Raw genomic sequence first — 14386 nt, 5'->3', positions numbered from 1 at the left:
CACACACACACACACACACACACACACACACACACACACACACACACACACACACACACACACACACACACACACACACACACACACACACACACACATGACCGTGAGAAACTTCATTAAGAGGGTATAGAATGCATTGTACATTAACTGTAAAAAAATCTAGGAGGAAAATGTATTTATTAATGATAATAAATAAATGGGCAATGTAATAATAAAATAACACAAAATTATAATAATTTAGTGAATTTAAAACATTTATAATCGTTTAATGTAGCCTAAGCAAAATGTATAAAATAAATGTATACAAATGAAACTATAATAATTATAAATTCTAATACTTAATTAAATCATAGATAATATAATAATAATAGTAATTAAAAAAAAATAAAATAAAATAACACCAAAATATAATCAAGCTATTTTTATTGAATGTAAAATTTATAATCGTTTAATATCACCTAAATAAAATGTATTATATAAATGCATAGTAAATCAGCTATAATAATTCTACATTCTAACAAGCAAAACAAAAAATATTAAAAATAACAAAAATAATTAATAAATGTAAAAATAATTAATAAAACAACACAAAATTGTAATCAAGTTATAGTTTTTGTTATTGAATTTATAATCGTCTAATATATCCTAAATAACACAGTTGTGTAAATTGCAATTTTGTACATTTTATATATTTGATTTTTATTGATGCAATCAAGTTATAGTTATAAGTTATAAGTTATATTGATGTAATCAAGTTATAGTTTTTGTTATTGAATTTATAATCGTCTAATATATCCTAAATAACACAGTTTTGTAAATTGCAATTTTGTACATTTTATATATTTATTTTTTATTGATGCATTTCAACGTACTGTAATTAAAAGACAGTGGTTTATTTAGGGCTACTGGAGACTCTCACTGCTTAAGAGAACAGAACATCCCGAAACTTCTTCGATCGAGTGCTTTACGCAAACCCAACGCGCGCGCATCAAAAGACGTGCCTCGTGAAGACAAAGGCGCGCTCGCACGCATCTTTGGGTTCGTGTAGCTCTATTTATCTCTAATCTCACAAGTGAAAAGAGAACAAGCTGGACCTCTCCCTCTCTTTCCGCCTTGTGTTCGCCTCTCGCGCCCTGCTGGCGTTTATTGCGCGAGTCTTTCTCATGTAGAGCGTCTTCAGCCGCGGCTCTATAGGCGTGTTTAACATGTGCATGGCGAGGAGGCCCCGGGGACCCGCCAGGTTTCCGGATCGCCTGATATATGACCCCCAAACACTCATTCGGCCTCTTTATTATTTTGTTATTTTATTATTCCATTATTCGCCATCGTTTAGAGCCTTTCAGATCCCGCGGAGGGGAAATGACCCCATAACCACATACAGAGAGGGACAAACCAGCGTGATTTACAGTACAGATTATTATTATTAATCATTATTATAACTGTCTTTGAATTTAAAGGGAAAATGTCAAGATGTCATCCTGCTAACAGGGAACATTCGCGCAAAGTTACGATGAAACAGTTAGTAAAACGTTAATGTTCTAAAAAATATACTAGCAGAGAAACATTATTAGTGGAAGGTTTTTCTTTCAGAAACGTTTTAGTTGGAATGTTACTGTAACGTTCAGAGAACAATCAAAAGAAATGCGAGCAGAATGATCAAATGTAACATTCCCTGAACGTTCGAATAACCAAAAACAAAGATTTTCCAAAGATTCTAAAAATGTTAAGTTAACGTTTTTATTTACTTAAAGGGAACGTTCGCAAAACGTTCTTAGAATAAAACCTTTCTTTATCCAGTTATCTGGTCTTTAATTATGTTTTCAAAATGTTAGCACAAAAACATCATTTATACACTTTTCACGGAACTTTTTTGTTTTGGGAAACGTTTCAGGTGAACGCTCATCTAACATTATTTAAACGTTCCTACTCACGACGGAACGTGCAGAGAACGTTCAAAAGCAACCTTAGCAGAATGTTTGCAAAATCTTCCAAAAACAACATTTAAAGGATGTTTTGAACGTTCCGGGAACATTCAGAAATAACGTTTTCATAACGTAGCGACAACATTAGCAAAACGTTCTTAGAACATATTTTGTTTGCTGGGGATGTTTCACCTTTTTCCAAAAAGGAAAATACATATAAAACAATGATATGAAAGGACAAATAAAAGCATTGATCTTTTACGGTTAGCGGTGCTCTCGAGCAGTGTTGGGGGAACGCATTACAAGTAACGCGAGTTACGTAAGCAGATTACTTTTTTCAAGTAACTAGTAAAGTAACGCATTACTTTTTAATTTACAAGAGAATATCTGAGTTACTTTTTCAAATAAGTAACGCAAGTTACTTTTCTTTTTCCAATTTATTGACTGACAGCTCTGGTGTCGCCATGGTGACAGAAATCAGAAGATGTTACAGTAGCTATAAAATAAATATGAATATGCATTAATTCATCTCACTCACACAAAAAACAAAAATAATTAAATGTTAAACAACACAAATATGCTTTATGTATTTAATCCCGTTCTATTAGCTTCTGAGCTTCGATGATGCAGTTCAAGCGTACTAATAAGCACAAATTACTCTAGATGAACATTTGTGTGTCTTTGTTTATTGCTGAAGTGTGTTGAAATGTCTGCATTCTACTGTACTTTCCCTTCAGCCTGAGGCTTATTCATTTCACTTCTGGTGTGAAAAGGCTTTTATATTTGCCAAAAATATAACTTTTTTATTTTAAAAACAAACAAGCGAGCCCTGTCCAGATTTAAAAAGTAGCGCAAAAGTAACGTAACGCATTACTTTCCATAAAAAGTAACTAAGTAACATAACTAGTTACTTTTTTATGGAGTAACGCAACATTGTAATGCATTACTTTTAAAAGTAGCTTTCCCCAGCACTGCTCTCAGATGAAAGTCATGAATGCACTTTCTATTAATTGAAGTGCTTGTTTCTAACTTCAAACAACTTAGTCTCATCAAAACCCCTTACAACTGTTTGTCCCCATTTCTAAAAGAACTCAACTTTTTTGGCTTCTCTGAAGACTTAGTGAGGGAAATATAATTGCTTTTGCTTCCTCTTTGTTCTTCTCAAAGAAAGGCCCTGGTTCTTCTCAGGGTGCATTCAGTGAGTTACTTGTGGAGGAAGTCTTGAGAAATAAAGGACTCCCCTCAGCCTTTGATTCAAGCAGGGGGCTGATGGATGCTGAAGCACATTAAAATGTGAATCATGGAGCTGTGAGGTCCAAAGCAGAGGCCTGGTGAGAGATGCACTCGGTGTGGGCTGGATAAGTGTCTCTGAAAACGTGTAAACACAGTTAAAACACTGGAGAGACCTACATTCTTCAGAATAAAGGCTCTTTGGGTTCAGCAGGAGTTGCTATACAGCTATTTAGACGTTAAGTCTATTCAGAATAATGTGGGTTCTTTTTAATCACCAGAGCTTTTTGTTTTAAAACTATTAAAAGTTCTTTGTATTTATTCTAATGGATTATAAGTTTTCCTGTTTGATTCGTCCATTTTTAACCTCTAAATTCAGAATTACAGAAAGTGTAATAATAACATAGTTTAATTTTTTCAGCTTTTTAAAAATAATTTATATTATGTATTATTTTTTTAATTACTTTAATTTATTTTGTTTCCCATCAGAAAGCTTTGGTGAATATTTATTTGGAAAAAAGGGCACAATTAAGTACAATTAAACGCATGGTTAAATACAAAAGCATTGGTCTACAACTATATATCTATCATTATCATCATTATTGATTATGTTTGTGAATTTTTAGACGGAAAGAGAAACGAAACGCTTGGAAAAGACGCCAGACAGAGAATGAAAGAACTGTGTAAAGTGATTCAGATCATGCACATGTGTTTGTGGATGTGTATTAAACGGTTGGTATTCGCAGGTGAAGTTTTTGGGGCATCTGAGGACCCGCCCCCTCCGGCCCTCCTCACGAGCACCGGATAAAACCGGGAGCCGCAAACAGCGCACACTCAGTGCGCACTGACGCGACATCAGACATCAGTGTGAGGAGCACGACTCGCATTCACCGAGACAGACACATCGAGGAGAACCTCACTGTCTATTTGCTTTTATTGCGTTGTTTTGGCGCAGAGGAAGAGTTCGGAGAGTTTCTGAGGGATGGACGCGCCGCGAGTGCTGTGGATTCTGGGCTGCGCGTTCATCGCATCGGCTCTGGGCTCGAGACTCAAGACCCCCGCGTTACCCATCCAACCCGAGAGGGAACCCATGATCTCTAAAGGCTTATCCGGTAAGCATTTTAATCTCCAAAGAGCGATATAACTCCACTGAAGAACCCTATACATGGTCTTCATCCAGAAGCGTTGTTGAGTTGCTGCTGCGCTTCTTTGGGGACTAAGTATGTTTAGATGTTGCATTATTAGACTCTTTAAAGCACCAGATGCAATTGGATTCCAATTAGAACCTTTATTTTTGGTGTGCATATGAAGAAAAACTCTTCTTTTGATCAGAATAAGGTTGCAATTAGAGCCAAAAACGTCCACAAATAACTTGATTCTCTAGTTCTTTAGAAAACCATCAATGCATCTGATGCTTTAATGAATGTTTTATCATTTGATCTTCAACTCTTTAAAGCATCAGATGCAATAAAACCCAATTGGATTCCAATTAGAACCTATATTTTTTTGGTTCTAATGTGCAAAACTCTTCTTTTGATCAGAATAAGGAGGTTTTGCTTGGGTTTTGGTTGTATTTAGAGCCAAAAGCCTCCACAAACAGCTTCATTCTCTAGTTGTTGTTGTTTTTTTAGAAAACCATCAATGCATCTGGTGTTTTAAAGAACCAGAGACACCAAAACACTGATCTGAAGAACTTTAATAATATGTTAAGAGACCTGTTTTGCATAGAACCAACATAATTTAACAGTATTTCAATCTCCAAAGAGCAATATACAGTAACTCAACTGTGGAGTTACTGTATATTGGTTCTATATGGTTCTTTGGAGGCTTGTTTTGATGTTTCATTACTGGATCTTCAACTCTTTAAAGCACCAGATGCAATACAACCCAATTGGATTCCCAATAGAACCTTTATTTTTGGTTCTAATGTGTGCATATGAAGAAAAACTCTTCTTTTGATCAGAATTAGGTTGCATTTAGAGCCAAAAGCCTCCCCAAAAAACACTTTATTCTCTAGCTCTTTAGAAACCCATCAATGCATCTGGTGTTATAAAGAACAGAAACACCAAAATAACTTTAATAATCTGTCTTTAAGAGGCATGTTTTGGATAGAACCAACATAACACAACAGTATTTTGATCTCCAAAGAAGAATACAGTTGCAAAGGTTCTTCGATGGTCCTTTTCAAGAACGTTTTTGGCTGTAAAGAGTTCACGAGTTGCGATATTATTCTTTGGAGGCTTATTAAGTTTTTGATGTCCCATCATTGGTTCCTCAGCTCTTTAAAGCAGCCGATGCTATTTTAAAGAACTATATCATATAACAAGCAATAAATTGGATTCCAAATGGAACCTTTATTTCTGGTTCGAATGAGTGTCTATGAAGAAAAACTGGTCTTTTGTTGGTCTGGCTGTTTTGCTTTAAAATTAAGTTGCAATTAGAGCCAAAAACCCTCCACAAATGCTCTAGTACTTTAGAAAACCGTCAATGCATCTGGTGTTTTAGACACTAAGAACTTTAATAATCTCCAAAAGAACCAGATAAACACTATGACTTGCCACCGAGGCTTGGTATGGTACACGCAGCGGTCGAAGGCATTTATTATGATTTACCTCCGTTTATGACGGTTTACGTGCGTGTCTTTGAAAGTGTTTAGCTTAACAATAAATTGTTTAATAGTCTCGCTCTATAAAAGGAGGACGTGAACTGCAACTGATGATCACTGACCTCATTCCAGATGCAATAAACGGCAAATTTACTCGAATCTCTCATTCTCTCTTCAAAACAAAGCAGTGGAGATGCTAGACGTTAGGAGGGAAGAAGTGACACTGCCTGCTCGTTTTAGTTGGTGTTCCTGAAGGTTTGGCTCAGAATGGGCCGTTTGAAGCTGATTTGTACACATTCCCCGTCCTCGGGGTCTCAGTAAACGTCTTGAGGTCTCACGCTGCTCTTGTTTATTGTCTCAATCAGGTTGCTCCTTCGGTGGCCGCTTTTACTCGCTGGAAGACACGTGGCATCCAGATCTCGGAGAGCCGTTCGGTGTGATGCACTGCGTTATGTGTCACTGCGAGCCGGTGAGACGCCAAACACACTGAACCGGATAGAATCAATGCTGAATCTGAATAATGACTCTATTGTCTTCTGTAAAGTTGCTTTACAGAATGAACTCAACGTTGTTTAAATGCTTTATAAAAAAATATATATATATTTATTTATTCATATATATACTGTTAAAAATAGTTACATAAATATATTTTCAAACATTTTTAAATTTTATATAATTTCATATACATTTTATTTTATATTTTTGTGTATTTTGACATCTTTTTGTCATATGAGATGCAACATTCATTTTAAATTTTAATATAATTTCATATAAACTTCATAATTTTATATTTTAATATATTTTTGTATATTTTGAAAAATAAATTGCCATATGGAATGCAACATTAATTACAAATGTTATATTATTTTAAATATATATTTTTAATATTACTTTTTTTATATAATTTTATATAAATCTTTTAATTTTATAGTGTAACATATTTTTGTATGTTTTGAAATATAAATTTCCATATGGAATGCAACATTAATTAAACATTTTATATTATTTTAAATATATTTTTTAATATTACTTTTTGTATATAATTTTATATAAATCTTTTAATTTTATAGTGTAACATATTTTTGTATGTTTTGAAATATAAATTTCCATATGGAATGCAACATTAATTAAACATTTTATATTATTTTAAATATATTTTTTAATATTACTTTTTGTATATAATTTTATATAAATCTTTTAATTTTATATTTTAATATATTTTTGTATGTTTTGAAATATAATTTTTTTTTTGCCATATGGCATGCACCATTAATTTTAAATGACATATTATTTTAAATAATAATTTTTAAATATGTTTTAAATATTATTTTTTAATTTTATATAATTTTTAATATATTTTAGTATATTTTGAAATGCATATTTTTTTGGCCAAAACAGTAAAATTTCTTATACCGAATATTCTTTTACCAAATGCTCTATACATACCCGGGTCAAAAATGACCCGACGGCGAAATGTTTATTTAAATGGTTATATCTCTTAAACAATAATTATAAAAAATCTGAAAAAAATAAATGATGTGTATTTTAAAGGTCTTAAAGCATCTGCAAAGTTTCGTTCCCTTACTAAAAACTATGTATTGTTTAGAAATGTTTATGCATTTCTTCCGGGTCAAAACGACAGTATGATTAACCTGAGGTATTGTTGAACAGATTTTGTGGCTGTACTGACGGGTGTGACGGACTCGTGGCTGCCGAGCTCCAGCGGCGTCGCACGGGCCAGATTCACACTCGCTCGAACGAGCCTGTCCTTCTCCATCACGCTCCAGAGGTAACACACACACGCAGAGCAGATGTGATGTCGAACACAATCCTCCGGCGCTCACTTCACACTTGTGCTTGTCTCTTAGGATGAACCGGCCGAGCGTCATCACCTTCCTGGACTCCGATGGAAACACGGCCTTTGAGTTCAGAGTACCGCGGGCGGATACAGACATGGTGAGTTATTATCGTTTACTCAAACCATTGAAATAACATTTAGCTATTTACATGGAGAAAAAATCATATATAAATTTAAAAAATAAATAAAATTAAGAAAAATAATAATAAGAATAAAATATAAAAAATAAAAAAATTAAGAAATTAAGAAAAACGAATTAATAACAAAAACACAAAATTCAACTAAAATTAAAATGAAAACGGAAAATATTAAAATGTTTTTAATAAATATAAAATAAAAATAATAAAAATGAAGAAAAGAAAAGAAAAGAGAAACAGATTAACAAAAAATAAATAAATTCAACTAAAATTAAAAATTACAATAGAAAATATTAAAACGTGTTTAATAAATATAAAATGAAAATAATAAAAGTGAAGAAAAATAAAATAAAATTAAAATGAAGGAAAAACAAATTAATAACAAAAACACAAAATTCAACTAAAATTAAAATGAAAACAGAAAATATTAAAACGTGTTTAATAAATATAAAATGAAAATAATAAAAGTGAAGAAAAATAAAATAAAATTAAAATGAAGGAAAAACAAATTAATAACAAAAACACAAAATTCAACTAAAATTAAAATGAAAACAGAAAATATTAAAACGTGTTTAATAAATATAAAATGAAAATAATAAAAGTGAAGAAAGCTCAAATTAAATAAAAATGAAGGAAAAACGAATTAATAACAAAAACACAAAATTCAACTAAAATTTAAAGTAGAAAATAACAAAGTATTAAAAAGTGTTTAATGTTTAGATCTGTGGAGTCTGGAAGAACCTGCCGAAGTCTCACCTGCGGCAGCTGGAGGCGGAGCAGCTGCGTGTTTCCATGACAACCGCTGACAGCAAGGAGGAGGGGCTACAGGGCAAAGTCATCAAACACCGAGCGCTGTTCGCAGGTGCGTGTCGAACCTTACACTCGGTCCCTTTCAAAGCTTGACGTGTGTTTAGACGTTTAGCCTCATTTGCTGCGGCTTGTCTGACAGAAACCTTCAGTGCGATCCTGACGTCTGACGAGGTGCATTCTGGGATGGGAGGAATCGCCATGTTGACGCTCAGTGACACGGAGAACAATCTGCATTTCATCCTGATCCTGCAGGGACTCGTTCCTCATGGGAGCTGTGAGGACAAAGAAATAATACAACTACAGGGCAAAGTCATCAAACACCGAGCGCTGTTCGCAGGTGCGTGTCGAACCTTACACTCGGTCCCTTTCATAGCTTGACGTGTGTTTAGACGTTTAGCCTCATTTGCTGCGGCTTGTCTGACAGAAACCTTCAGTGCGATCCTGACGTCTGACGAGGTGCATTCTGGGATGGGAGGAATCGCCATGTTGACGCTCAGTGACACGGAGAACAATCTGCATTTCATCCTGATCCTGCAGGGACTCGTTCCTCATGGGAGCTGTACGTACAAAGAAATAAAAAATAAAATATTAATTAAATTTTTTTTTTTAAATATTTATTTAAAAAAAATTGAATTAAATCTTTAAAAATGTAATATTATTTAATAACAATATATATATTGTTTATTTAGTTTCAGCCTCTGTAAAGGTGCCGGTCCGAGTGAAACTGCTGTACCGACAGCATCTGCTGAGAGAAATACGAGCAAACATCTCTGCAGACGTGAGTTCAAACACACATGCATTTACTGATCGAAATGAATATTAATAAAGCATAATTTGTGTCCCTGCAGCACAAAAGCAGTGTTGAGTCGCTGGGGGATATTTGTAGCAATAGCCAACAATACATTGTATGGGTCACAATTATACATTTCTCTTTTATGCCAAAAATCATTAGGATATTAAGTAAAGATCATGTTCCATGAAGATATTTGGTATGTTTCCTACCGTAAATATATCAGAACTTAATGTTTGATTAGTAATATGCATTGCTAAGAACTTAATTTGAACAACTTTAAAGATGATTTTCTCAATATTTAGATTTTTTTGCACCCTCAGATTCCAGATTTTCAAATAGTTTCAAATCCTAACAAACCATACATCAATGGAGAGCTTATTTATTCAGCTTTCAGATGATGCATGAATCTCAGTTTCGAGAAATTGACCCTCATGACTGGTTTTGTGCTCCAGGGTCGCGTATCTTTAGAAACGTGTAGATGTTTTCTGATGTGTGTCTGTAGGACTCTGACTTGGCTGAAGTCCTGGCCGATCTGAACAGTCGTGAACTCTTCTGGTTGTCCCGCGGACAGCTGCAGATCTCGGTGGAAACAGAAGGTCAAAACCCTCGTCAGATCTCCGGAAACATTTCTGGCAAGAGATCATGTGACGGTAAGTGCAGCCAGTCGTTAGCAATCACCTCGTTAGTACATAAATCACTGTAAGGCTTTGCAGAGTTGTCTTTGCTGTGCTGGCAAATTTGTTAATATTTATTAATTTGTTTATAATTTAAATTATATATTTTTATAATATTTTATAATATCAAAATTAATATTTGTTTGTTTCTGATTTAAATTATATATATATTTTTTAAAAGGTTATGGTATTAAAATGTATTAATATTTATTTGTTTGTTATAATACTATACATGTTAAATAAAACAAAATGCTGATTTGTTTTTAAATACAAGTTTAAATCAAACCCTTAATACATAAATCAGCTTAAAGAGCCATGAAAGCAGAGTTTTCTTTCCTGTGCTGACAAATTTTATAGATATTCATTTATTTGTGTCTGATTTAAATTATATATATTTTATTTAGAAGGCTATATTAAAATGTGTTAATATTTATTTATTTGATATAATACTATGTGATAAGACAATAATGATTAATTAAAAAATGCAAGTATAAATCAAACCATTAATACATAAATCAGCTTAAAGAGCCATGCAATTTCTTAATATTTATTTATTTGTTTCTGATTTATATTGTATATATTTTTATAATAGTGTAATATTGTATGACATTATAATGTACTAATTTTAGTAGTAGTTATTTGTTATTTTTAAATTTTTTAAAATACCTAAATTTATATTAATTTGTTTATATACTGTGTGTGAGTGTGTGTGAGTGTGTGTGTGTGAGTGAGTGAGTGTGTGTGTGAGTGAGTGTGAGTGAGTGTGTGTGAGTGTGTGTGAGTGTGTGAGAGTGTGTGTGAGTGTGTGAGAGTGTGTGTGAGTGTGTGAGAGTGTGTGTGAGTGTGTGAGAGTGTGTGTGAGTGTGTGAGAGTGTGTGTGAGTGTGTGAGAGTGTGTGTGAGTGTGTGAGAGTGTGTGTGAGTGTGTGAGAGTGTGTGTGAGTGTGTGAGAGTGTGTGTGAGTGTGTGAGAGTGTGTGTGAGTGTGTGAGAGTGTGTGTGAGTGTGTGAGAGTGTGTGTGAGTGTGTGAGAGTGTGTGTGAGTGTGTGAGAGTGTGTGTGAGTGTGTGAGAGTGTGTGTGAGTGTGTGAGAGTGTGTGTGAGTGTGTGAGAGTGTGTGTGAGTGTGTGAGAGTGTGTGTGAGTGTGTGAGAGTGTGTGTGAGTGTGTGAGAGTGTGTGTGAGTGTGTGAGAGTGTGTGTGAGTGTGTGAGAGTGTGTGTGAGTGTGTGAGAGTGTGTGTGAGTGTGTGAGAGTGTGTGTGAGTGTGTGAGAGTGTGTGTGAGTGTGTGAGAGTGTGTGTGAGTGTGTGAGAGTGTGTGTGAGTGTGTGAGAGTGTGTGTGAGTGTGTGAGAGTGTGTGTGAGTGTGTGAGAGTGTGTGTGAGTGTGTGAGAGTGTGTGTGAGTGTGTGAGAGTGTGTGTGAGTGTGTGAGAGTGTGTGTGAGTGTGTGAGAGTGTGTGTGAGTGTGTGAGAGTGTGTGTGAGTGTGTGAGAGTGTGTGTGAGTGTGTGAGAGTGTGTGTGAGTGTGTGAGAGTGTGTGTGAGTGTGTGAGAGTGTGTGTGAGTGTGTGAGTGTGTGAGTGTGTGAGTGTGTGTGAGTGTGAGTGTGTGTGTGTGTGTGTGTGTATATATATATATATATACCAATTATTTAAAAACATTTAATTTAATACAGGAAACATGAACAACAACCTTATAAATCACCCCATTAATCCATAGATCAACTTAATTTGTACTGTTAAATATGAAAAAAATGTAAATAAGACAAAGACAACACTTTAACAGGAAGTGTTGTTGCAAATATTGAAGATTTAATTTTAAACAACACATTTCACTTCTGTTTGTAGGCTAGTTTAATCATCTTTTAGTAACACACTATCGTACAGTGAGCTCAAAGCTGAACTAAGTGACACCAGACTTCACATTAGATCAGTAACTACATCCGTCTGTCTGCTGTGGCTGTTTTTATCCCGTGATTTACGCCGTGTTATATTTCATCTTTGTGTCATGCATAAATAATCTTGGGTATTTCTCGTGCCAGAATGAAATTTCCCGTCGTACCGAGTTCATAATTATAATCACGATCGTGAAGAGGTCAGGAATGCACGGCTATGCCGCCAAGGGGTTAGAGGTCAAATGCTGTAGGATTAGTTTCTTGGTCATTCCGTATGTTAGTCAAGAGTGTGTGTGTGTGTGTGTGTGTGTGTGTGTGTGTTTGACTCATATGTCTGTGTGAGGCCTCTTGTGTCCACACACACACACACACACACACACACACACACACCCACGCTGGCAGCCGCTGCCAAGGTCACGCTGTGCTGGCGCTCCGTCTGCTGTCTGATTCCAGCTGCACCCTTAACAGCTTGACGTTATGTGTGAAGAATTCAAACCTAAACGATCCTGCACCACTCTCGCTCTCTGTTTAGTCCTCAGCCTTCGTCGAACGTCCTTTCTTTCTTTCTGCATCGAAGCGGTCTCTATTTACCTGCACGTCGGCTAATTTCCCTCGTCTCCGTGGATGACGTCAATCCAGCCGTGACCTTTGACCCTGCATGAGTTCATGTGGGTTTGATTGTGTTCCTCACGACAGCGATCATTTGAGTCCCTCTGGACCTCTAATCGCACATAAAAACACTCTGTTCAGTTTAGTTTTCCCTGGTTTTCTCACCCTTTCTGTCACACGCACAAATACAAGTTATTTAAAGAGGTCATATTATCATAATTGATCATTTTATTCATTTATAAATAGGTTCAAATGTAATGCAAGTCAAAGTTTTATGTGCCAAAACAATAAAAATGTAGTTTTTCCACTATATTTCTAACAACAAAAAACTACAAGTAACTACAAAAACATATTTACATCAAACTAAGAAATTATGTAAATTCGAAGAATTTTGCATTAAGTTAACATATAATGTTAGTCAAAGTTTTATGCGACAAAACAATAAAAATTTAGTTTTTCCACTATATTTCTAACAACAAAAAACTACAAGTAACTACAAAAACATTTACAGCAAACTGAGAAATTGTCAATTTGAAGAATTTTGCATTAAGTTATATAATGTTAGTCAAAATTTTATACACCAAAACAATAAAAATGTAGTTTTTCACCGTATACATACAAAAAATACAAGTACAAAAAACATATTTACAGCAAAATGTTTATTTTGAGAAATTATGTAAACTCAAGGAAATTTACATCCAAGTTAACATTATAATGTTAGACAAGGATTTATGCACTAAAACAATAAAAATTTAATTTTCACCACCTTTCTAACTACAAAAAACTACAACTACAAAAAAAATTATATGAAGCTATTTTATTTCAAAAGTCATTTTGGGAAATTGTTAATTCAAGGCAATTTACATCCAAGTTCAAATATAATGTTAGTCAAGGTTTCATGCACAAACAATAACATTTTGGTTTTCACCATCTAACTACAGAAAACTACAAATAGCTATAAAAACATATTTACCTCAAATTGTTTTATTTCAAAAGTCACTTTGGTAAATTATGTAAATTCGAGTAAATTTACATACAAGTTCACATATAATTTTGGTCAAGGTGTTATGCACAAAAATAATCAATGTTGTTTTCCACCCTCTTTCTAACTTTTTTGCTGCTATACCTTTAAGACCTTTGCTATCTGATCTATTTGACTATATTTACATTGTAGGTTATATCTGAAAATGATTATGTAAAATGATGTAAATGTATGTCTCTCAGCTCTTCAAAGCGTGATGTCCAGCGGTTCTGCTCTGACTCCTGGGAAAACCGGCGGCGTCGGGTCGGCCGTCTTCACCCTGCATCACAACGGCTCGCTCGACTACCAGGTAACGACTCCCTTCTGTTACCTTATTTCTCAATGGCTTAGCCAGCTCCGTCAATTGAGTGCTCTGATGTTCTCGAGCAGGTTCTGGTGGCGGGTTTGAGCAGCACAGTGGTCGGCGTGACGATCGAGATGAAGCCGCGGCGGCGCAGCAAGCGCAGCGTGCTGTACGACATCACGGCGGATTTCTCCGCGGCGGAGGAGCGCGGCGGCGGGCGAGCGGTGGGAAGCTGCAGCCGCGTCGAGGCCAGACACATTCACATGCTGCTGCAGAACGAACTGTTCATTAACATCGCCACGGCCGAGCAGCAAGAGAGCGAACTGCGCGGACAGATACGAATGCTGCCGTACAACGGACTGGACGCACGCCGAAACGGTGAGAAAGACAGCATTTACAATAAACATGAATAATAAAATGAATATGAATACACAAAATTAAATTAAATGAAATCTATTCTTTAGAAAACAAGTCATATAACTTTATAATAATATTTATTTGTATTTTATTCTAAAAAATGCAAGTGTTTTAT

General features: G+C 35.0%; 1 protein-coding gene across 1 annotated transcript in view; it reads left to right on the top strand.

The window, feature by feature from the left end:
- The window catches only part of LOC107570268 (chordin-like), a 26784-nt gene that overhangs the window by 5512 nt on the left and 6886 nt on the right, over window positions 1–14386 (top strand). Inside the window, exons 2-9 of the mRNA XM_016256478.1 lie at window positions 7429–7546; window positions 7626–7713; window positions 8473–8614; window positions 8702–8836; window positions 9258–9340; window positions 9858–10005; window positions 13754–13860; window positions 13941–14232. Coding sequence (XP_016111964.1) covers window positions 7627–7713; window positions 8473–8614; window positions 8702–8836; window positions 9258–9340; window positions 9858–10005; window positions 13754–13860; window positions 13941–14232 — 994 coding nt within the window. The 5' untranslated portion in view covers window positions 7429–7546; window position 7626. The remainder of the gene's footprint in view (window positions 1–7428; window positions 7547–7625; window positions 7714–8472; window positions 8615–8701; window positions 8837–9257; window positions 9341–9857; window positions 10006–13753; window positions 13861–13940; window positions 14233–14386) is intronic.

The sequence above is a fragment of the Sinocyclocheilus grahami genome, unplaced genomic scaffold (genome assembly GCF_001515645.1).
Source record: "Sinocyclocheilus grahami isolate Dianchi unplaced genomic scaffold, SAMN03320097.WGS_v1.1 scaffold1435.1, whole genome shotgun sequence".
Classification (NCBI taxonomy): Eukaryota; Metazoa; Chordata; class Actinopteri; order Cypriniformes; family Cyprinidae; genus Sinocyclocheilus; species Sinocyclocheilus grahami.
This window is presented reverse-complemented; position numbering and strand designations above follow the sequence as displayed.